The sequence below is a fragment of the Canis lupus genome, chromosome 1 (assembly GCF_003254725.2).
Source record: "Canis lupus dingo isolate Sandy chromosome 1, ASM325472v2, whole genome shotgun sequence".
Taxonomy (NCBI): Eukaryota; Metazoa; Chordata; class Mammalia; order Carnivora; family Canidae; genus Canis; species Canis lupus.
In genome coordinates, this window is record NC_064243.1 from 70521122 (window position 1) to 70545383 (window position 24262).

General features: G+C 38.8%; 1 protein-coding gene across 1 annotated transcript; it reads left to right on the forward strand.

The window, feature by feature from the left end:
• Positions 1-26: 26 nt before the first annotated feature.
• On the forward strand, positions 27-23683 carry ZNF367 (zinc finger protein 367). Its single transcript, XM_025423091.3, has 5 exons — positions 27-419; positions 14060-14210; positions 16732-16851; positions 18153-18291; positions 21134-23683. The coding sequence occupies exons 1-5, from the start codon at positions 27-29 to the stop codon at positions 21354-21356; spliced, it is 1026 nt and encodes a 341-aa protein (XP_025278876.1). The 3' UTR covers positions 21357-23683.
• The last annotated feature ends 579 nt before the right edge of the window (positions 23684-24262 follow it).

Sequence of the window (24262 nt, forward strand, 5' to 3'; positions counted from 1 at the left end):
CTGCCGAGCTGCACCGGGGCCGGGCGATGATCCGGGGCGCGGAGGCGCCCATGGCGGACAAACCGCCGCAGCCGCCGCCCGTCATCTTCTGCCACGACTCCCCGAAGCGGGTGCTGGTGTCGGTCATCAGGACCACCCCGATCAAGCCCACGTGCGGCGGCGGGGGGGAGCCGGAACCGCCGCCGCCGCTCATCCCCACCAGCCCCGGCTTCAGCGACTTCATGGTGTACCCGTGGCGCTGGGGCGAGAACGCGCACAACGTGACGCTCAGCCCCGGGGCCGTGGGGGGCGCCGCCTCGGCCGCCTTGCCCGCCGCCGCCGAGCACCCGGGACTCCGAAGCCGGGGCGCGCCCCCGCCCGCCGCCTCGGGAGGTGAAGACGAGGAGGAGGCGAGCAGCCCGGACAGCGGCCACCTCAAGGTGAGCGAGGCGGGTGGGGGGCGCGGGGCAGCCGGGGCCCGTTAACGGCGCGGCCCGGGAGCCGGCAGCGCCCGCGGACGCGGCGGGTGGGGCGGGGCCGAGTTTAAAACGCGAGGTCTCTCTGGCCGCGGCGAGGGCGGGGGCGGCTGACAGGACGCTGACGTCACTGCCGCGCGCCAAAAACGGGTCCCCGCGGGGGAGAGGCGGGGCGGCGGTCACGTGACGCCAGCGGAGGGGAGGTGGCCGACCGAGGGGACCCGGCGGCAGATGCGGTGAGCCGCGGCGCAGCCTGAGGTCGCGGATGATGACGCTCGGCCGGCCGAAGAGAGGTTGAAGGGGCTGCGGGCGGTCCGCCGCTCCTCGGTCCTCGGTGCGGGAAGGGAGGGCTTTGCGCAGGTGCGGCTCCATCAGAGCGGACACCCCGGCCTTGCTGAGGGTGCCCTGCGGAGATGGCCGAGGAGCGAGAAGGGACTCGGGCACTCCTCTGCCGCTCGTGCAGCCAGAGTTCCGCTGGGCCTGTTGCTGAGAGCGCACGGTGCGGTGGGACGCTGTTGGTAACCTCGGAGCGCTCGCACGCGCGAACTGCTTAGAGCTGGGAAAGATGTGACCACCTGGTTCTGGTTCAAGTCTACGCTTGACAGCAGGCAGCTAAGCCTGAGAGGGATTGGCGAAGGGACGTCCCCAAGGTCACAGCTAGGTGATGGGAGAACGGGGACTACAGTCGAGGTGTTGTGGCTCCTGCTCCTGAAGCATGTGTTCATGGTGACATAGTTATCTCTATAGACTTTGAGCTCCTCGAGGGCGGGAATCGTTTTCTCTGGAAGACTGTTCAACTATAATACCTCACACTCTAAATGCTGAATAAAAGTGCTTGGTAAAAATTTCTATCATGAATGAATTGTGCCGATATAAGGTTAATATTCAGGTTCTGTTTGCTAAATAGTAGGTCAGATAAGCAGTTGACTGAAGATAAAGCAAGTCAGTTTACTGCAGTAGCAAAGATGTTGAAACTCCGTTTTTTGAGCCCTGAGGAAGTTGATATACTTTGTTGCTAGTGGCATTGTTATCAAAGAACTACAAAGTTATAAAACTGCTTTGACGCCCTTTTGAAGTGTCACTTGAGTAAAAATTTGAAACAATTTGAAAGAACAAGCAGTGGAAATATTAATAACAGTGCTGAGTGACTTTGTAGAGGAAACAATCCCTGTTGCTGTCTCTAGGTAGCCCTTAGGAACATGGCTGGATAGCCTAGAGATCTTTCCTATGTTAACATATTTAGCCTTTTAGAAAACTAGGATATATAGCTGAGAACCATAAAGGCATGCATGCACAAATAATTGTGGAAGATTTTGCATTGACTATTAATGATAACTCAACTTAATTTTGCATTATCCAGGATATTAGTGTTATAATAGATAAATGAAATTTATAGGTATATTCTTTGTGGCCCAAAATAGACTTAACTTCACATATGTTGCATAAAAGTTGCTCACACATTGCATGGGTTTGAATTTTAATTCGTTTGTCTACCTCTTTTCAGGGGTAAAATACACCTGAAATTATGAAGAACATGAAAGAGTGAAAATGCTGTTTTATATTTCACTTTTTTCCCTCTTCACAGTAATATTTAAAAATTACTAGATGAATTGATTTTAACTTGTCCTTTTCGTCAATGAAGCAATCCAACTGCAGCTCCAAAAATTCACTTAGCTTTCCTATCTTGAGTGGAAGGGTCTTGAATATACCTTTATTTAAGGATATTAACCAGTTTCATTTGTGATCAGTACACTCTAAAGATAGGAAGATCCAGCCCTCTTCCTTGTTTTGTTTCTCTGTACTTGTAGTTCTTTATCTCTACATGCATCGTGGGTGAATCATGCAGACTGAATCTGTTTACTTTATGGAAAGATGGGAGACCAGTAACATGTTTCCCCCATCCCCTTCTCTCAGTTACAGATTAGAGGCAGTAACAGCTGTGAGTTTAAGAACGTTTGTGTTCTTTATTGTCTATGTGTTGCCACTGCTTCCTGGGGAGGTGTTAACATCTGAGACCCTCCTACCAAGTGTAGGCTCTTGCTTGCTCTCTTGTTTCTGCCCTACGCTCCCTCCTCCCCTGCTTGTGGGGAGAACATCCATCATCTACTAATTTATTTTGGCCCCTCATTACAGGATTGCTTAGCACCGTCAGGGTATAATTATATATTAGCACTATCTTCTTAGTTTATAGAATTCCAGGAGGGGAAGGAAGGGAACAGGTCTAATTTCTCTCTGCCACAGGTCATTTCCAAGCCTCTGCATGTTGTGGCCTCTACTCAGACTGTGTTCATGAGGTTACTTCAATGTGGGATCTGTGGTTCCGCTTCTCTGTGCATAGCCTCAGATACTATTCACTTTTCAGGACTTGCCAGCTGCCTATCCCACGTAACCCTTTCTATCACCTGCACACTACACATAGTCTTACAAATAGATTAGTACATATAATTTTGATCACCATGTTAAACATGTAACATAGTAGCCACCATTTATTGCCTGGCATAGCAAAACTGCCAGGGTCTGTGCTGAGTGTTTTGAATTCTTTATCTTGTTAACTGGATGAACAAGGAGGAATTAAAGAGTCTCCAAGATTAGGTTTAGTTAACATCATATAGTAAGTGGTAGAACTGAGTGCAATCTTCCAGAGCCATTGTTCTTAATCCCTACATGATATTACTCCTGTATATAACATGTATAAATTGACTTTAGGGATTTCTTATTTTTTTAGTATTAAGCTGATGAAAGCAGACTATTTACACCTATATGTATCTCAACTGAAATGCTTTATGAGGGTACACACAGTAGAGCAGACAAATGCAAATTAAGACTCAGAGAGTTGCACAGATAGGTCAAGGTGGGGGATAGAATGAGGAAGCAGATATGAAAGCCAAAGGAAATTTGTATCTAAACCTGAATTTGAAAAGGGAAAGATGATTAATTACTTTTTTTTTTTTTTTCATGTCAAGGTGCATATGCCTTCCTCTGTGACCCATTTCCTTGTAGGTTGTATTTGTGGACTTTATTTGAATTTTAGTTTGTATGAAAATGTGTTGACTTTTAGGTTTTTTGGTTCTCACATGAATACCCAGTTTGACTACAACTTTCTCTAAAATCTAGGTAAATGTGTACATTGTTCTAAATGGCTTGAGAAATAACCAATGTTTTATAAAATAACCTTTTAAAGATAGTTATTGACATTGAAAACTCAAAACATCATGTTCTATTTCGGAAATCACTTGGAAAATCACTAATCTACCTTCCAGTGGTACTGAAATTCTGTATTAGAAATTAAATGTACCGAAGTGTGCAAATATTTTTGGCAATCAAATCATTTTACTTCTTTCTAGTAGCTTATGTCACAGGTGTTGCCACATAATAGAATGTGTTGCATTTCTTGTTAGCTCTTGTGAACCAGCAGGCAGTTCTGACAAGATCTGTCTGTTAGACTACTGGTATACTTGATTGCTAATGAGTTAGTTAACACTCTGTTATTGTCAGAATGTACCTACAAACATGGTTTTATAGCTAAGGCCAAAATGAAGAGAACCTTCTTTAAGTAACAGCTTCTTTTTGTATGTATCGTTAAAAGCTACTCTTTATTCATTTACTTAGGGCATCAGATGATTATTTACCTTCTTTGATTTTTCTCAGAAGAAATGAAACACTCAGTGAAGCCTTAACCTGTATATGGCTAGGATGTTGTGTCATACTATATTTTTTAGCTCTGTTTCTCATTTGGAAAATGCAAATATGTGATTTAAGCTGGGAAACAGCCAAATTGTTAACTTTTAAAATACTCAGTCCCTTGGGAATGCCTGGTTGGCTCAGCAGTTAAGCGTCTGCCTTCTGGGCAGCCCGGGTGGCTCAGCGGTTTAGCGGGGCCTTCAGCCCAGGTTGTGATCCTGGAGACCTGGGATCGAGGCCCAAGTCAGGCTCCCTGCATGGAGCCTGCTTCTCCCTCTGCCTGTGTCTCTGCCTCTCTCTATCTCTCATAAATAAATAAATAAACAAACAGACAAATAAATAATGTATTTTTTTTAAATTTTTATTTATTTATGATAGTCACAGAGAGAGAGAGAGAGGCAGAGACACAGGCAGAGGGAGAAGCAGGCTCCATGCACCGGGAACCCGATGTGGGATTCGATCCCGAGTCTCCGGGATCGCGCCCTGGGCCAAAGGCAGGCGCCAAACCGCTGCGCCACCCAGGGATCCCAATAATGTATTTTTTTAAAAAAGCGTCTGCCTTCTGCTCTGGGTGTGACCCTGGAGTTCTGGGATCGAGTCCCACATTGGGCTCCTCACAGGGAGCCTGCTTCTCCCCCTGCCTGTGTCTCTGCCTCTCTCTCTCTCTCTCTCTCTCTCTCTCTCTCCCTCTCTCTCTCTCTGTGTCTCTCATGAATAAATAAATAAAATCTTAAAAAAAAACAAAGCAAAAAAACCCCTCAGTCCCCCCATAAAACATACTTGAAAATACATACATATATATATATATATATATACATATATTCTTTTTTTTTTTTTTTTACTAGAAAGGGAAAATAGTAATGGATAACCTAAAAATTTGGATATTAACTCATCAGTTATTTCAAAGTATAATAGAGGCAACAGTATATTTTTATGTATTTAAAGATACTGGGAGGGGCGCCTGGGTGGCTCAGTTGGTTAAACATCAGACTTTTAGTATCAGCTCAGGTCATGATCTCAGGGTCTGTGCTCAGTGTGGAGTCTGCTTAGGATTCTTTCCCTCCTCCTCTCCTCGGGCTCCCTCCCTCTCTCAAATCTTTTTTAAAAATATTGGGAAAAGAGTGTTTTATGGCACAAGAGTTGTATCATTAAGGTTTTTTAAAAATTAAAGTATAATTAACATACCATGTTATTTGTTTCAGGTGTACAATATAATGATTCAACAATTCTATACTTTACTCAGTGCTCATGAAGATAAGTGTAATCTTAATCCTCTTTATCTATTTCACCCATCCTTCTACCTACCTCCCCCTGGCAACCACCAGTTCTTTAAGAATCTGTGGTTTTTTTGTTTTTGTTTTAAAGATTTTATGTATTTGAGAGAGTGAGAGAGCACGAGAGGGAGAGGAGAAGTAGGCTGCCAAGGTGGGGCTCTATCCCAGGACCCTGGAGTCGTGACCTGAGCCAAAGACAGATGCTTAACTCACTTGAGACACCCAGATGTCCCAAGGATCTGTTTTTTTTGTCTCCTTTTTTTCTTTGTTATGTTTCATAAATTTCATATATGAGTGAAATCATATGGTATTTGTCTTTCTCTGATTTATTTCCTTTAATGTTATACTGTCTAGATCCATGTTGCATATAGCAAGATTTCATTCTTTTTAATGGTTGAGTAGTGTGTGTGTGTGTAAGACTTTCTCCATTCATTGATGGAGAGATACTTAGGTTGCTTCCATATCTTGGCTATTATAAATAGTGCTGCAATACACACAGGATGCATATATGTTTTTGAATTAGCATTTTTGTTTTCTTTGGGTAAATATCTAGTAGTGGAAGTTTTGGATCAGATTAATTTTTAATTTTTTGAAGAACCTCTGTACTGTTTTCCTGGTACAGGACACTGCACCAGTTTGCGTTCTGACCAATAGTGTTCCTTTTTTTCCACATTCATGCCAACACTTGTTATATCTTGTCTTTTTGATTTTAGCCATTCTGACAAGGGTAATGTGATATCTCACTGTGGTTTTAATTTGTATTTTCCTGATGAATAATGATGTTGAGCATCTTTTTGTCTGTTGGCCAGCTGTATGTTTTTGGAAAAGTGTTTGATCAAGTCCTCTGCCCATTTTTAATCACATTATTTGTTTTTTGTTTTTTTTTGTGTTTTTTTTTTTTTTTTGAGTGTTGTGTAAGGTTTTTTATTTACTAACAAAGTGCCCAAGTCAGTTTAAGTGAAAGCATGCTGTAGAATACAAACTCAGAAATCCCAATCTCAGCCTAATCATGGTTCATGTTATATCCTATGAGGGTTGACTGCAGATATGTGCCTTGTCCTATTCATCCTGGGACCCAGAAGGAACATCCTCTACCTGGGACATTTGGGTCTAAAGGCAGAAGAACCATGGTGATGGCTTTTAAGGCTTTTGCATTGAAGTCCTACATATACTTTCCATTCACATTTTATTAGCCAAAGCAAGTCATGTGGTCACGTTGGCCTCATTGGTACCCACACACAGTGAGAGAGGGGCACTGAATATTTTTACAGTGTTATTATTGCCATAGTGCCTTTCCACCATCCTTTTTTTTTTTTCTGATGGCAAAAAGTATAACAAAATTTATCATCTTGATAATATTTGGTTAACAATATGCACATTGTTGTGTAACAGATCTCAGGAACTTATTTTTGCAAAACCAAAACTCTGTACCCATTGAACTCTCCTTTTCTCTCTCCCTGCAGTCCCTAGCAACTGCAATTCTACTTTCTAAGAGTTTGACTACCTTATATAAGTGGAATCATGTAGAATTAAGAATACTTAGCATAGTGTTTTGAAGGTTCATGCACATTATAATATATGGCAGGATTAATTTTTTTAAGGCTGAATAATTTTCCTTTGTATTGTATATGCTATCTTTTCTTTCTTTCTTTCTTTCTTTCTTTCTTTCTTTCTTTCTTTCTTTCTTTCTTTCTTCTTTCTTTCTTTTTTTTTTTGATTTTATTTATTTATTCATGAGAGAGAGAGGCAGAGACACAGGCAGAGGGAGAAGCAGACTCCATGCAGGGAGCCTGACGTGGGACTTGATCCTGGGTCTCCAGGATCACACCCTGGGCTGAAGGCAGCGCTAAACTGTTGAGCCACCCGGGCTGCCCCTATGCTATCATTTCTTCATTAATCTACCAGTTGACATTTCTTTATTCATCTGTTGACTGTTATGGAAATAGATTTTAATATCTAAATTTTTTGAACATGACTTACCCTATAAAATAACCCAATCCATGTTGAGATTGGGCCTCTTTCAAAGTGAGTTAATTGAATGGATTTTTTTCCTGGAGCTTATTGTTATCAATCAAGGCTTTGACCTGATGTTTGTAAGCATATGGAATGCTTTAGGTATTTATATTGCACACAGTAAAAGCAACTTCATTTTGGATGTAGTTGTACATAATACTTTTTATTGTTTTTTTATGTAACTTGTATGTGTAAAATTTAACCTAACCTGGGAAATGAGATTATTATTATTATCATTATTATTTGCAAGTGAATGTTTGTTTTCAATTAGTTCTAGAGGGATGTAGAAAAGTGAAGGGTGTTCCCATAAATTACATACCCACCTTTCCCATTGTTAACATCTTATATTAGCATGGTATATGTGTTGCAATTAATGAACCAAATTGATATATTGTTATAAACTGACATCCCTAGTACTTTCAAATTTCCTTAGTTTTTTTTTTTTCAGTTGAGGTGAAATTAATGTAGCATAAAATTAACCATTTTAAAGTGTGTAATTCAGTGACATTTAGTAATTCACAATGTTGTTTAATGACCACCTACATATCAAGTTTCAAAATATTTTCACTACCCTAAGGGAAAACTCTGTACTCATTAAGTACTTCGCATTCCCCAGGACATGCAGTCTCTGGAAAGGAATCTCTTCCGTTTCTATGCACTTAACTATCCTGTATATTTCATTACATGGAATTGCACAATGTGTGGCCTTTTGTGTCTGGCATTTTTTTTTTTTTTAAGATTTTATTTATTTATTCATGAGAGACACAGAGAGAGAGTCCAAGACACAGGCAGAGGGAGAGGAGAAGCAGGCTTCTCACAGGGAGCCTGATGTGGGACTCAATCCCAGGACTGGGATCACGCCCTGAGCCGAAGGCAGATGCTCAACCACTGAGCCACCCAGGCGCCCCTGTGTCTGGCATCTTTCACTCAGCATACTGTTTTTGAGGTTCATCTGCCCTGTAGCATGTATCATTTCTATTGTTGAATAACATTCCATTGAAATGTATATGTATATGACATTGTACCACACTCTCAAATTGTTTTTTCCATAGTGGCTGAACCAATTTACATTCTCACCAACAACTTTTGAGGGCTCCAGTTTTTCTACCTCTTTGCCAAAAACTTTTATTTCCTATTTCTTTTTTTGAGTGTAATCTAGTTGGTGTGAAGTAGTATCTAATTGTGCTTTTTTTTAAAAAAAGATGTTATTTTCTTCCTCAAGCTTTATTGAGATATAACTGACCTCATTGATTTTGATTTGCATTTCCCTAAAGATGTGGGGCATCTTTTCAGGAGCTTGCTGCGCATTTGTGTAACTACTTTGGAGAAGTTTCTATTTATGATCTTTACACTTTTTTTTTTTAAAGATTTATTTATTTTAGTGGGTGAAGGCAGAGGGGAGAATCTGAAACAGACTTTCTGCTGAGCACAGAGCCCGACATACAGGGCTCAATCCCACAACCCCAAGATCATGACCTGAGCTGAAATCAAGAGTTGGATGCAAGTTCTTTATATATCCTGATGCTAGACCCTTATCAAATATTTAATTTGCAAATGTTAATCTCCTGTTCTGTTATGTGTCTCTTCACTCTCTTGAGAATGTCCCTTGATAAGCAAATATTTTTTAACTTTAAGGCCAGCTTATTTATTCTTTTTGATGCATATATTTTTTATGCCATTTCTAAGAATCCATTTCTACATCCAAGCTCATGAACATTTATCCCTCTTTTTTTTTTTTTTTTTTTTTTTTTTAGAGATTTTATTTATTTATTCACGAGAGACACAGAAGAGAGAGAGGCAGAGACACAGGCAGAGGGAGAAGCAGGCTCCGTGTAGGGATTCAACTTCATTCTTTTGTATGTAGAAATGTAATTGTCTCAGAACTGTTGGTTGAAGAGAGTTCTTTACCCATTGAATGTTCTTGGCACCCTTGTTGAAAGTAAGTTTGCTGTAGATAAGGGTTTATTTCTTGACTCTCAATTCTGCTCATTGGTTTATGTGTCTTTCCTTATGCGACTACCATAAGTTGCTGCTTTGTAGTAAGTTTTGTAATAGGGATGTGTAAGTTTGCTGTAGATAAGGGTTTATTTCTTGACTCTCAATTCTGTTCATTGGTTTATGTGTCTTTCCTTATGCGACTACCATAAGTTGCTGCTTTGTAGTAAGTTTTGTAATAGGGATGTGTGTGTCCTCTGCTTTGTTCTTTCTAAATATTGTTTTGGTTATTTGGAGCCTCATCCAGTTTTACATGAGTTGGAGGATCACTTTTTCCATTTTGGCAAAATAAAAAAGGCCTTTGGAATTTTAATAAGGATTGCACTAACTTTGTACGTCACTTTGGGTAGCATTGTTATCATGTCCTTCGATCCAAGAACTGTATCCCCCAGGTTTTGATATGTTGTGTTTTTGTTTTCATTTGTGTCAAAGTATTTGTTGATTTCCCTTGTGATTTCTTCTTTGACCCACTGGCTGTTTAAGACTGTGTTTAGGGGATCCCTGGGTGGCGCAGTGGTTTAGTGCCTGCCTTTGGCCCAGGGCGCGATCCTGGAGACCCGGGATCGAGTCCCACGTCGGGCTCCTGGTGCATGGAGCCTGCTTCTCTCTCTGCCTGTGTCTTTGCCTCTCTCTCTCTCTCTCTCTCTCTCTCTCTGTGACTATCATAAGTAAATAAAACTGAAAAAAAAAAAAAGACTGTGTTTAATTTTCACTGTTTGTGAATTTTCCAGTTTTCTTTTGGTTTTTGATTTATAGTTTCATTCCATGTCTGTCAAAGAAGATACGGTCTTTTAACATTTATCAATACTTAGGTTTGTATCCTAACAGTCTTTTCTGGGGAATATTCCACGTGCACTTGAGAAAAATGCATATTTTGCTGTTTTTATGTGGAGTGTTCTGCATATGTCTGTTAGGTCTAGTTAGCTTAGAGTGGTGTTAAAGTCTTCTATGTCTTTGTTGACCTGTCTAGTAGTCCTGTCTTATTTAAAGTGAAAGTCTCCAGCTATTTTGAACTCCTTCCCCTTTCGATTCTGTCAATTTTTGCTTCATACTTTTTGGGAGCTCTGTTGTTAGGTGAGTGAGTCTTTATACTTGTTATTCCTTTTTCCACCCCCTCTCCCTTTTTTTTAAAGTAAGCTCTGGGCCCAAGGTGGGGCTTGAACTCACCATCCAGAGATCAAGAGTTGCATGCTCTACTGGCTGAGCCATCCAAGAGCCCCTCCATACTTTCTCCTTTAACCTATTTGTGTTTTTGGATTTATAGAAGTCTGTTATAGGCAGCATATATAGTTGGATCACTTTTTAAACACCCATTCTGCTAATCTCTGCCTTTGAATTGGCAAATTTAAGCTATTTATGTTTAAAGTGATTACTGTTAAGGAAGAACCTTTATTATTTTCTATATGTCTTATACCTGTTTTGTTTTTCAGTTCCTCTCTTACTGACTTCTTTGTGTTTATTATTTTTTTGTAGTGTATTATTTTCATTCCTTGTTTCTTTTATTGACTTTTAGATTTTTTTTTTTTTTTTTTTTAGTGATCCCTGGGAATTTCAATTCATCTCTTAGACTTAATCTATTTTGAATTCGTACCACTGTAGCTACAATGGTATACAAAAACTCTGCTCCTTTCCAGCTCTGTTGCTCCCTCTTTGTTATAGTTACAAATTACATCTTCTTATATTATGTTCCCATTAACGTGGATTTATGGATTTTAAAATACATTTGACATTTGTCTTTAAAAGTTTAATTTGTTTACTTAAGCAATCTCTACTTCCATCATGGGGCTTGAACTCATGACCCTGAGATCATGAGTTGCACACCACTGTGACCGAGCCAGCCAAGTGTGCCTGGCATTTATTTGTCTTTCACATTATATAGGTAAAAAGAGGAGTTGTAAGCAAGAAATACACTTTTGGCATTTGTATTTACTTAGGTAGTTACCTTTACTAGTGTTCTTTGTTTCTTTGTATGGCTTTGAGTTTCTATCTAGTGCCCTTTTGTTTCTGCCTGGAAAACTCTCTGTATATTTATTGCATGGCAGGTCTACCAGCCACGGACTCTAAGGTTATGTTTATCTGGGAATGTCTTAATTTATTTTTTATTTTTGAAGGATAATTTTAGTGGATGAAAGAATATTGGCTGACTTTTTTTTTTTTCCTTTCATCACTTTAAACATGTCATCCTGCTTTCCATAGTTTCTCCTGAGAAATCAGCTGTGTATCTTAGAGAAGATTCCTTATACCTGATGAATTGCTTCTCCTGTTTTCAAGGTTCTCTCCGCCTTTTGTCTTTTGACAGTTTGATCTAATGTGTCTCATTCTTGAAGTTCATTGAGTTTCTTGGATGTTTAGATTTATGTTTTATCAAATTTTGGAAGTTTTCATCCATTATTTTCAAATATTCTTTTTGCCCGTCTTTCTCTTGCCGTCTGGGTCTCCAATTATGTGTATATTGGTATGCTTGATGTTACAGTCTAAGTGTTTACGTACCCCAAAATTTGTGTGGTGAGTGAGATCCTGACTCCCAAGATGATGTTGTTAGGAATTAAAGCCTTCGAGAGGTGCTTATGCTGTTAGGGTGGTGTCCTCTTGAAGGGGACTGGTTGGTGCCTTTATGGTAAAGGCTCCAGAGAGCTCTGATGTGAAGACACAGCTAGAGGGTGCCAACTATGAGCCAGGAAGAGGGCCCTCACCTGACCACACTGGTGCTGTGATCACAGGCTTTCCAGCTTCCAGAACTGTGAGAAATACATTTCTGTTGTTTCTTATCTTGTTACAGTAGCCTAAATGTACTAAGACACTTGATATCCTACAGGTGTCTTGGGCTCTGTCCATTCTTTTCTCTTTTGGTTCCTCAGACTGGATAATTCCAGTTGACCTGCTCGAAATTTGCGGGTTCTTCCTGACAGTTCAAATCTACCATTTAAATTCTTCAGTGATTTTGTTTTTCATTTATTATACTTTTTGGCTTCAGAATTTCTATTTGGTTTCTCTTTATTTTATTTTTTTTAAGATTTATGTATCTATTTTAGAAAGACAGCAAGTGAGCAGGGGCAGGGCACAGGGGAAAAAAATCTCAAGCAGACTGCCTGCTCAGTGCAGAGCCCACCTTGGGGCTTGATCTCAAGACCTTGAGATCATGACCTGAGCCAAAATTGAGTTAAATGCTCAACTAAGTCACCCAGGTGCCCCTTTATAATTTGTTTCTTTATCGGTACTTTGTTTGTTGAAAGTGTTCTCCTGTTTTTCCTTTTGTTCTTTGTCCGTGGTTTCCATGAACTCTTTCAGCATATTTTAAGACCATTTATTTAAAGTCTTTGCCTAGTAAGACCAGTGTCTATTTCCTCATGGTTTGTTTTTATTAATTTCTCCTATGTATGGACCATACTTTTGTTTCTTTACATGTTTAGTTACATATTATTAAAAATGGGCTGTTTTGAATATTATAATGTGATGAGTCTGGAAATCAGATTCTTCTCTTTCCTCAGTTTGTTTTTGTTGTGTGCTGCAGGTTGTAGTTACTTGTTTTGAGAATTTTCCAAACTATTTTTTTTAAGATTTTATTTATTTATTCATTAGAGACAGAGAGTGAGAGAGAGGCAGAGACATAGGCAGAGGTGAGAAGCAGGCTCCATTCAGGGAGCCCAATGTGGGACTCGACCCGGGGACTCCAGATCACACCCCAAGCCAAAGGCAGCCAGCCGCTCAACCGCCGAGCCACCCAGGCGTCCCTCTAAACTATTTTTGTAAACTCTATTCTTTGTTGTGTTCTCTAAATTTCTGTTTCGTTCAACATTGTTAGATATTTCCTTGAATGCCTGGAGCCAAAAATTGAATGAGAAAAAAACTCTTGACTTTGCAGAAATGGCTCTGTGTTATAGTTCTTCAATTCCTGAACTGATTACGAGTCTACATTTTTATCTTTAGGATACCAGAGCACTTTTCTTTTTTTTTCTTTTTTTCTTTTCTTTTCTTTTTTTTTTGTTATACCAGAGCACTTTTCAATGCCCTAATTTCCCAGAGAAACTCTCTCTCTCTAGCTTTTCCTCTCAGGCTTTTGATGTATCCTTTCGTCTCAGTTGAAATCTTTTGCCCTAGGGTGCAAGTTATTATTAGCTTTACAAGGTTTTTGAGCAATGCCTTCTGTTTAGCTGCTTTTCTGCCCTGAGAGTTCTAAGGTAAAACAAAGACATATACCTTGTGTCAGTTCTTCAGGTAGCCCCCAGACAGGTTAAGACAGACAAACACCTTTCTTTTAGAATCAGGTCTGCTTTGCTTTCTCTGTAGCCAGGGACTAAGTTCCCACATTGAGAATGAAGAAGGTTCTTCAAGACCACTATGGGTATCAGGGAGCAGCAAGGGCAAGCAGTAAAAATGCTGCAAAGCTTTCCTGCTGTTTCCAGGTGCCTCTTCCTGATTCAATGTTCACAAGTTGCTGTAAATCTCTATTTTCTGGAGTTGTGATAAAAGGTGATTTTGACAGTTTGATTTTTTTTTTCAGTGATCTGTGGTGGGATTGCCCTTTGGAACGACCATTTTCGTTGATATCACTCAAGAATATGAAAAGTGATTTATTGTGAAAGTCTATTCTAATGAGTAGATACAAGAAATTATGTTAATGTTTATACAAATTGTTAATAGGATGGAATCCGACGTGGCAGACCCAGAGCAGATACTGTCCGGGATCTAATAAATGAAGGAGAGCATTCATCCAGCAGAATCCGTTGTAACATCTGTAATAGGGTATTTCCACGAGAGAAATCGCTCCAGGCTCACAAAAGGACTCATACAGGTAAGCTGAGTAGAATACAGCTGATTTGATGTTTGGGCCCATAAGTTAATGTTTTAGTTGCCGTATATTTCATCATTGTGAAGTTTCTCAAACAGGCATTGTATAGTCCATTTCTTTTTTGGTAGGAAGGAATGGTTTTCTCAACATTGGTACCATGTGACTTGTAAAGGTATTATGGTAATTAATTTAATTGTCCTAGGAATGTTAATGCTAAATGTAGTTCTGTCATTTTACCTACCCAAATTTTACTTGATAAGCCCATTAATTGTCTGTATAATTGTTAAGACTGGTTTGTAGGCCAAATTCTAAAACATTAAGTGTCAAGTGTTTAGTAGAATTTCTAGAATCCTCAGTGTGCCATCCATATGTTTACTTAGCCATTTAATCTAAGATGAAGTAGAATTTTTCAGAATTAAATGTATTGTAGATAGCTATCCCAGGACTATCAAATATCTCTATTTGTGTAGAGAAACTATATTTACATTTTAAATACCATATAGAGAGCAAAGAAATGACACAGAGATGGCCCTTGTTCTTTCCATAGAGAAATTTAGCTCCAGAAGAAGGAGCCTTTTGGTTCTAATAATGGTATTTAATAATTTACAGATGAGGAAACTGAGGCACCAAAAAAGCAATGACCACTGCCTTACAACCTCCCACACCCTTGAGTCTAAGGTGATGCTGGCCAATATAGTAGGACATATGGCTCGTGAGCACTTGAAATCTAGCTAGTCTATATTGAGATGGGCAGCATGTATAAAATATACTTAGTATGAAAAAGAGTAAATGGTGTTCTTGATAACCTTGATATTAATTACATATTGAAATTATATTTTAGATTTATTGGGGTAAATAAATTATCAAAATTAATTTCTTCGGTTTCTTTCTGCTTTTGTAATGCGGTTACTAGAAGTGGTTCCCATTATATTTCCATTGGGGAGTACTGGTCTAGAACTTGGGCTTTAAAGCCTTAGTTCCCTTTTTTTTCCCCACTGTGTTTATGGTCATCACATGTTTTTTGTTTTTGAAAAGATACATTTTAATAAGATGCTGGAATATACATTTCTTAGCTAACTCCCTGAAAAAGGGTAAAGTTTTAATATTGAATCATTATAAACTAAGGTGGCCAAGAGGTTTTGACTTAAGGTGTACCATTCAGTAAAACCATTACTAAATGAGAAATCTGATTTTGAGAATTTTCAGATTTTTAATAATCTAATTAGTCTGAAATACCCCCAAATAACTGGTTCACAGGCCATAAAGTATGTGTTGCCAGTGTGGATAAGATTCAGGACCATGTGGCATAATGAGACCCCCGAGTCTCAGGCCTGATCTACGCCAGCCTACCACATGTCACCCAATACTTCAGGCTTTGCTGTATGCCAGAGAACTGAGCCCAAGATCTCCATGGTATGATTAAGCTCTAGTATATATATACATTGTAAGAAACTTCTGTTACTATTTTCAATAACCTCCCATATCCTGTGTTTTATTAATTTGTGTTTAATTATCACATTTATTTAGTACATTTCTAAATAATAAGAAATTTAGGGAGGAATTGTTACCGTTCTTTGAGTCATGTGGGAAGGACCAGTGCATAATTACTGATCAAAGAATGATTTTTCAAAAAATGATAAAGTTTAATTATGGTTGGTTGAACAATATTTTCCAACACCTTCTCAAGCCTCTAGCACTGTGTTGTATGTATAAATTGCAGTGGAGTACAAAGTATTGTACATTTTTGTATCAGTAGAGTACCAGGATGCATAAATAGCAGTAGATACTGAATTAGTGAAGGGATATATAGTTCAATTATTTGGAGATAGCAGGGAGTTCCACTGAGGACCTACAGGGTCGGGAAGATTTTGCATTTTCAAGGAGTAGAACGAAATGAGGAACTGCCTCCCGGAATGAATCTCAGGAGTGTGAAGTAAGATCAACCCTGCTCTCTAATGCAGTAGCTATAGTGCAGTTGTTAGGGGATCACTGAAAGTCAGCAGATCATTTCACTCATTGTTTAAGGGATGTAGTAGGGTTTGAAGTGATGTAGGTGGTAGTTTGGATGACAAAAGCAAGAGTTCAGTGTCATTCACTCCAGAAGGGCTGTGCAGGGGTAGAGAATAGAGGTCAGTTAGGCTTCCTTCTGGGTGGGAGGGGCTGCCAGTCTGACCAGGGAAAGTTGCAGGAGTGGGAGACACTTTGAAGAATCCAAGAGCTATTGGATCTAAATACTATTTTAGATTATGGGGAGAAAAATGACCTGATAAGCTGAAGATAACTTCAAGGCTTGAACCTGGGAACCTAAAAGCTCAAGGCCTAAAGACCATATTACTGTGTTTCCAAGTAGATAGCTGCTTGGTAGGCATCAAAGTGCTGTTGTTAGCATTAACACTTGCAGCTTTATAGAAGCTGTGACATGTTTTATTGTTGAGTCATGACCTACATAGAGGTTGATTCTCTTTGTCCCTTTCTCTTTTCACCTTATTGTCTCAGAAATAATAAATAATATTTGTCTACTTAGGTGAGAGACCCTATCTGTGTGATTATCCAGACTGTGGAAAAGCCTTCGTTCAAAGTGGACAGCTCAAAACACATCAGCGTCTTCACACCGGAGAGAAACCTTTTGTTTGTTCAGAAAATGGTATGGTGTTAGGAGTTAAGTTTATGTAATGAGTTTTTAGGAGGAGAGATTTTGATGTAAATTTTATAAAACATCATAAGCCCTCTTTGTAAATTGTGATCCCTGCTCATTTTCTGGGAAATGATTGATTTTTAAATAAAATATTCTTTTTAGGTGAAAATCTTAAAGGGCAATTAAAAGTAGTGTATTCAGAGGGTGCCTGACTGGCTCAATCTGTAGAGCATGTGACTCTTGATCTTGGGGTTCTAGCCCCATGATGAGCAGAGATATTACTTTAAAAAAAATAGCAGTGTGTGCGGTTAGAGGTGGTAGAAAGATCTATAAAAGTAAATATAGCCTTTATAGTAGTCTTTTATTTTGGTTTTAAGCTTCTTAAGTATTAAAGGAAACACATCATTGAACACATCATTGTCTAAATTTTTCACAGAGAGGGAGATTTTACCATTTTACTACTGCCGTTAGTAATTTCTTATCACTTTTTTTTTTTTTTTTTTAAGATTTTGTTTATTCATGAGAGACACAGAGAAAGAGAGGCAGAGACACAGGCAGAGGGAGAAGCAGGCTCCATGCAGGGAGCCTGACGAGGGATTCGATCCCGGGGCCGCAGGATCACACCCTGGGCTGAAGGCAGCGTTAAGCTGCTGAGCCACCTGGGCTGCCCTCTTATCACTTTTCTTAAGTGATTTTCTAAATCTCTTAGCACAATTTCTTGATGTTTTCCTTATGCACATTTTTACATAGTTATAGCTGAAATTCAATAGAGTTTTGTATTGTTGCTCTGTAGTTTTTTTGACTGTTGTCACTTGTTACAAATGTCTACACTTTTCTCCAGAAACCAATATTGCCCTGTAAGCTAACTCAAGTTTAAATTAAAACAAAAAACAAAACACCCAAAACAAATGTTTACACACTTTAATTTGCTTAAGCATTGCCTCAGTGTTGGATATTGAATGTTTTTAAAATGTGCTTGTTGCCTACAAAGCTGAGGGGCATGGTGTCCCCCTTAAAGCTTTGTTCGTCTTATAGGATGTTTCCTTACCCCAGAATGAAATTCTTGGTCGGTGGTTTTGAGCACTTTTGCTATGAAATCCCTTTCTGGTGGGGTTGATGCATTTATGCTGCTGTGCACAAGCAGTGAAGGAATGGCTTCCTGTTCAGGTGGTTTTTTCCCTCCTCTATGCTACAGAATGTTAAATCCCAGGGTCTTAATGTACTTTCCTTGGGTACAGGTGAAACTGAACATTTTCCATGTCTGCTGGATATCCAGATTCTGATAATTGTTTCCCTCTTATGTTTTGAAGGCTGCCTAAGCAGATTCACCCATGCAAACCGCCACTGTCCGAAGCACCCTTATGCCAGGCTCAAACGGGAGGAGCCCACAGATGCTCTCAATAAGCACCAGGCTGTGGACAACCAGGCTGCCGCTGAGTGGTTGGCAAAGTAAGGTTTCCCGATGCTCCACTGCGGGATACCACCCAGCACATGGGTGGAAGTTGGGAGCTTTGACAGTTTTCTCATTTTAAATAAGTTGCTTTTATACACAGTTTATAAAATAACTTGAAATGGTTCTTTATTTCCTTAAACCACAGAATTGTTAGCAGCACAAGGATCTTGTGTGTGGTAGAAAACAAGTATGAGATATTAATTAGTCTGAGTGCCCAGCGCAGAGTTTATTTTAAAAGCAAGATTTTCCTCATTTTCAGGATGTTTTATATGTACTGTATTCCACAGTGCAGCCTCTCCTCATTTGCTTCATATTAGATATGTTCTGATTATTACTGGGATACAAGCTAGAGGTTCTTCTAAAGTAAAGCTCTGCGGAACACCCAGTTTAATTTTCCTTTTAACAGCAATAAGGGGCCATTTGAAAAAAGTTTCTCTTAGGGTATTCTGATTTAAGGAGTCATCTGTTGTGTACAAACCAACATCAGCTGTTTGGGACACTCCCTACTTTTTCAGATTTCTCTGCATTTAGAATGAAGTCCGGAATCCCTCTGCTGTAGCTTTGCCTCCCTCTAACAACACAACTGTCTCCAGCTACCTGGGCTTCTGATTTGTTAGCACCACTCACACTGTGGCTCCCACACCTCCCTGCCCCCTCTGCCCAGAATGCTGCTTTCCTCTTCATTTAGCCACCCTCTCTTTCTTCTTTTTACCGGTCGAACATCCCTTCAGGAAGTTCTTCCCTCATCTGTTCACTAACCCCCAGAACAAACAAGGTTATACTGACTTAAGAGATGCTTTTACAACACGCTGTTTTCTCTTTCAAAACCTTCATCACACACTTATTTGTTCGATGTCTATCCTCCCTGCTGAACTGGAAGCTCCACTTGGGCAGGTGTTGTATTTGTCTTGAGTACTGCATCACTTCCTCCCTCTTTCCTTCTGGCTGGCCTCTGCTACCCCATTAGCTCTAATTTTGCCCAAGTCCGAAACTTGTTGGTCATTTGCTTTCATCCTTTCTCCCATCTACTCAGTGTAAAGTCTAAACCCTTTATTTTGGCATTCAAAGTCCTTGATTCCTGGTCCTTGCTGACCTTACTAAAAGCTTCTTTGCCCTTCTCTATTACTAGTTGTCCTTCAAGCCATGCTGAACTATTTGCATTTCTTTTTTTATATCTTTGAGCATTGCCCAGATTTTTCCTGGAATGTCTAGATTTCCTGAAATCTAGTAGTTGTATTATTTTTGTGTGTATGATTATAAAAACAGCTTTATTAAAAAAAAAAAAGCTTTACTGAGGTATAATTGACTCACAATAGATTGTACACATTTAGAGTGTACAATTTGGGGCACCCGCATGACTCAGTTGGTTAAGTGTCTGCCTTGGAGTCAGGTCATGATCCTGGGGTCCTAAGATCAAGCCCCATCTCGACTCCCCACTCAGCGGGGAGTCGCTCCTCCCTATCCCACTATCCCTCCTCCCTGTCTGTGGTCTCTCTCTCTCAGATAAATAAATATTTAAAAAAAAGAGTGTAGAATTTTATACATTTCAACATGTGTATATCTGTGAAACCATCATCACAATCAAGATGGTGAACATATCCATCACTTGAAAAAGTTTTCTCATGCCTTTTTGTAATTCATCTATCCTTCCCTTCCCTGCTTTTTGTATCATTGGGGGTTTTTTGTTTTGTTTTGTTTTGTTTTGTTTTGTTTTTTTCAGTTTATTTTTTTACTGAAAGTATAGTTGGCACATAATTTTATGTTAGTTTCAGGTGTACAACATAGTGACTAAGTCTGTACATTATGTTTGCTCACCTCAAGTATAACTACTATCTGTCACCTTACAACCCTAGGTTTATTCCTTCTTACTGTTGAGTCATAATCCATTGTATGGATACACCTCAGGTTATTTATTCACCTGTGGCCGGGCCTTTGGGCTGTTTTTGCCTATTACAAATAAAGTTGTGAGTGTTATACAGGTCTTTGTATGGGGCATTTTTATGTGGAGTGGTACTGTTTTTAAACATGACTTTTTTTTTTTTTTTTTAAGATTTATTTATTTATTCGTGAGAGACAGAGAAAGAGAGTGAGAGTGAGAGAGGAAGAGACACAGGCAGAGGGAGAAGCAGGCTCCATGCAGGGAGCCCGATGTGGGACTCCATCCCAGGTCTCCAGGAGCACACCCTGGGCCGAAGGTGGTGCTAAACCCCTGAGCCACCCGGGCTGTCCTAAATATGCCTTTCTTCAGTTACATAAAGGTGGAATGTTTTCTCTAGGAAATTATCAGTTGGCTATGTAACAGAAATAATGGTAGTGCCTCTTAAATTTTTGAATAAGTTCTGTGTGTTACAGATACTAATCTGTCATTTTGTGTGAGGTTTCAAATTTCTCATAGTTAACGCTGTCAGAAGTCACCATCTCTCTGTAAATAGGATAAATAGGTTTCTAATGATTTATCTTACTTTTTAAGTTTATTTCTTTTTGAGGCATAATTGACATACAGCATTTGTTCTATGACTGTATTTTACTGTAGTCCCTTTAACATATAACCTTAAAGGCAGCTGTGGTTTATTGGTGAAGACCCATGACCAGAGAATTGAATAAAAGACTCAGAACTGCCAGTGTTTGATTTTTTGGAAATCTGAGCAAGTCCCTCAATTTCTTGATCTTGAACTTTTCCCTCTATAATGGAAAATATATGTAATATATATGAAATCACTTTATAGCTTTATAAGCTAAAACACAGAAAGTAATACTGTGGTCAAGAACCTGGTTTCAAAAGAAAAAAATTGAAAAGGTCATGTTTATATATAGCTAATGCGCATGCATTTCGTATAGGTATTGGGAAACCAGAGAGCAGCGTGCCCCCACCTTGAAAGGAAAACTCGTTCAGAAGGCTGATCAGGAGCAGCAGGACCCTCTGGAATTCCTTCAATCCGATGAGGAGGATGACGAGAAGCGCGGTGCCCAGCGCCGGCTGCAGGAGCAGCGGGAGCGGCTGCACGGAGCCCTTGCTCTCATAGAGCTCGCCAACCTGACCGGAGCGCCGCTCCGCCAGTAGCCTGAACTCTGACTCTTCCACTGTACAAAAGTACTGCCCAGCGTACTTACAAAGTAGATCCTTGGGCATAAGCTAAGCACCTTATTTGCTTATCATAGGCTGCTATTCTGTAGAAATTTATGAAGAATGTCATTGCCCCATAATATGGGGTGAGAGAGAATTGCACTTTTTTTATATGGTAATGGATTTGTTGTAAAGTTTAAAATATTTTGTAAATACGGGACTTCTAGTACAGGGTAGAAAAGGACATATTGTGGGAAGCTAGATTTTGCAAGTTTAATGCATTCATTGGAAGCAGTTCTCACAGGAAGCACTTTCTGAATAAGACACTTGTATGAAAAAAACAATGGTACATGTAGCCAAAGAACGTTGAAATAGATTATTTATAAGATCATTAACAATGTATATTAGTATGTTTAACAATACTGTAAACACTGAAGCAAGCCAGAAAGTATAAGATATGTGTATAAGATACGTATTTTTAAATTGCAAAATAGTGTGCCTAATGAGAAGTGGAAAACTGACTATTTTGGAAAATGTTCTAGGTTGTGGACTTTGGAAGAAAAGAGATACTTGAGGATCTTGGTAAGATGCACAGTAGTTGAGAATTTTCAGAATTGGAGTAATATCAGTCTTATTCTATTTTCCTGAGGCTTTACAACTCACTATGATGTTTAGGTTTGAAAAGCACTTGGCATCCCTATTATGTTAACTTGGGAACTTTTGCACATTGCATATTTCTCATTTGCTGAAATTGAGTGGTTAATCTTGCAAAGTCTAGGTAACTTGGTGATTGGGTTTTTTTTTGTTTTTTGTTTTGTTTTTTAATTATGGGCCCTGTAATGAGATTTGGCACTTGGATTTTTATTGATAAAAGGGACATCTACAGGGTTGTTTAGTAGTGAACTGTTTTAGATCTTTTGTTAGCAAACACTAAATTTTAATTGTACTGCTTGTTTAGAATTATTAGCAAATGGAAGCCTCCTATTTATATTTTCAGTGCATAAAGCCACCTTCTTGCTTTTACTTCAGAGTAACATGCCAGGCTATTTTGTGTTCACTAAATTTAGTTATCAGTTAAACACTGCAGAAAATATTAGCTACTCAGATAAGCAGTTTTCTGGAATAGGTTCGACTGCAAGTGTGTTAACTTGTGTGGTGGTTTTAAGCCATTTTTCCAAATGAAGTTTTTAAATACCACTTTATGTACTGAAGCATGAACAGAAAAAACCTGAGCAGTTCACCTCCTTTATGTAGGCATAAACCTCCATCATTTAAGCTTTTGTTTTAGGCAAAAACTAAACAACATGCATAGCATGATAATTTGATAGATTGCTTAATTGGAGTAAACCTCAGTAATGAGAAGGAAATATGGGCTCTTCAGCGCCTTTTTTTCCCCCTTTTTTGAAGTAGTAGCCTACAGATGTAGTTTAAACATTATCTAAAATGTAGGCTTCTTTATCCAAAAATCCCAGTGTGTTGCAGTACACACATAGTTTAAAATACGTAGCCATGGGGAAGGGGTGGTTTGTAAATGTCTTGGAAAGAAGCAAAAGTATGAAAGATGATAGTAACAAATAATGTGTATGAATGAGGACATACTTTAAAAATGTAATTCCTCTGTACAGTAAATCACAAATCTTGAGGGATTTTTTTTGTAATAAGAATTTATATTTGTAATGGTCTAAGAATTTTGTTTGTAATCTGGTATATAGAATTTTAACTTGGAGCACTTATAAGCACAGTAAGAGATACTGTAGCATCAGAATCTTTATGGGTTAGGCTTCAGCATTTTCTCTAGAAATTTTCCTCGAATATAACTTAAATGAAATATTAAAAAGCAATACTCATCAGTCTTGGGAAATTTAAAATTTGATGAACTTACCTAAAGGAAGGAAGGACAGTAAAATTGTATTAAAAAATACAAGTACTTGCCATTTCATGGTTAATAAAATTTAAGGCCTTCAAAAATAAGGGTTTTTATTTGTTTGTTTTTCTGGTCAGCTTTTGTCAACTCTAATAGTTATATTCACAAACATTTTTTATTTGTATAATTGGAAGTTTAAGAAATTATTACAACTAACTATAGAAATATTTAAAATGTTCTTTCTTGATATAAGCTATATACTTGGACAAAATACATTAGCATCTAAAATTTGAGGTGTGTTAAGACTGCTTTTTGTTTTAAAAATGTGGTTTACATTCAAATTTTTGAAGTGTTTTATGCTTCATATGGCTAAATTGTAGGTTGGCAGAGATGACAGCATAAGAATAAACATGCTGTAATTTTAAAAGATGCTTTGAATAAAATTTTATTTTAATTTACAGTTTAAAGTACATGTCCATTTTTGAACCCTTTATACTTTTCCTCTCAAAAATATAACTATAAAATAAAAAATTGAAAAGGTAAAAATGTTGCCTCCCCTCATTGTCATTTTGGAGCGTTTTATGTTTCATTTCCAGTCTCCTCAGGCATCTGTTTAGCATTAGTAGAAAGCATAGTGTGAATTGCTTTTTCTTACTTTAAAATTATGGCCTTTTAGATTGTACAGATTAATTTAACTTCCTCATCTCATTCATCATTACAGTGTTAAAAATACACTGGCTTAGATAAGTATTACGGTTTGTATTCCAGGCCATATGGTAATGGTGATCAGGAACTGGGATTTTATTTCACTTATAATCTGGATGTATTGCATGTGGTCCCCTCCCTGAGAAGCCACTTAGGGCCTGTTAATATTTTAGTCCAGCAAGTTGGTCTAATTTTTTTCATTAGTTACTAATCTTTAAAGTATACTTGCAATAGGCAAGGTTCAGTCTATCTAGGCTTTGAGCAAAAGAATTTCATAGGGAACTCTTCGGTATGAGTTGCGATTTAAACAGAGTTGGGATGAGATTTTGACAGC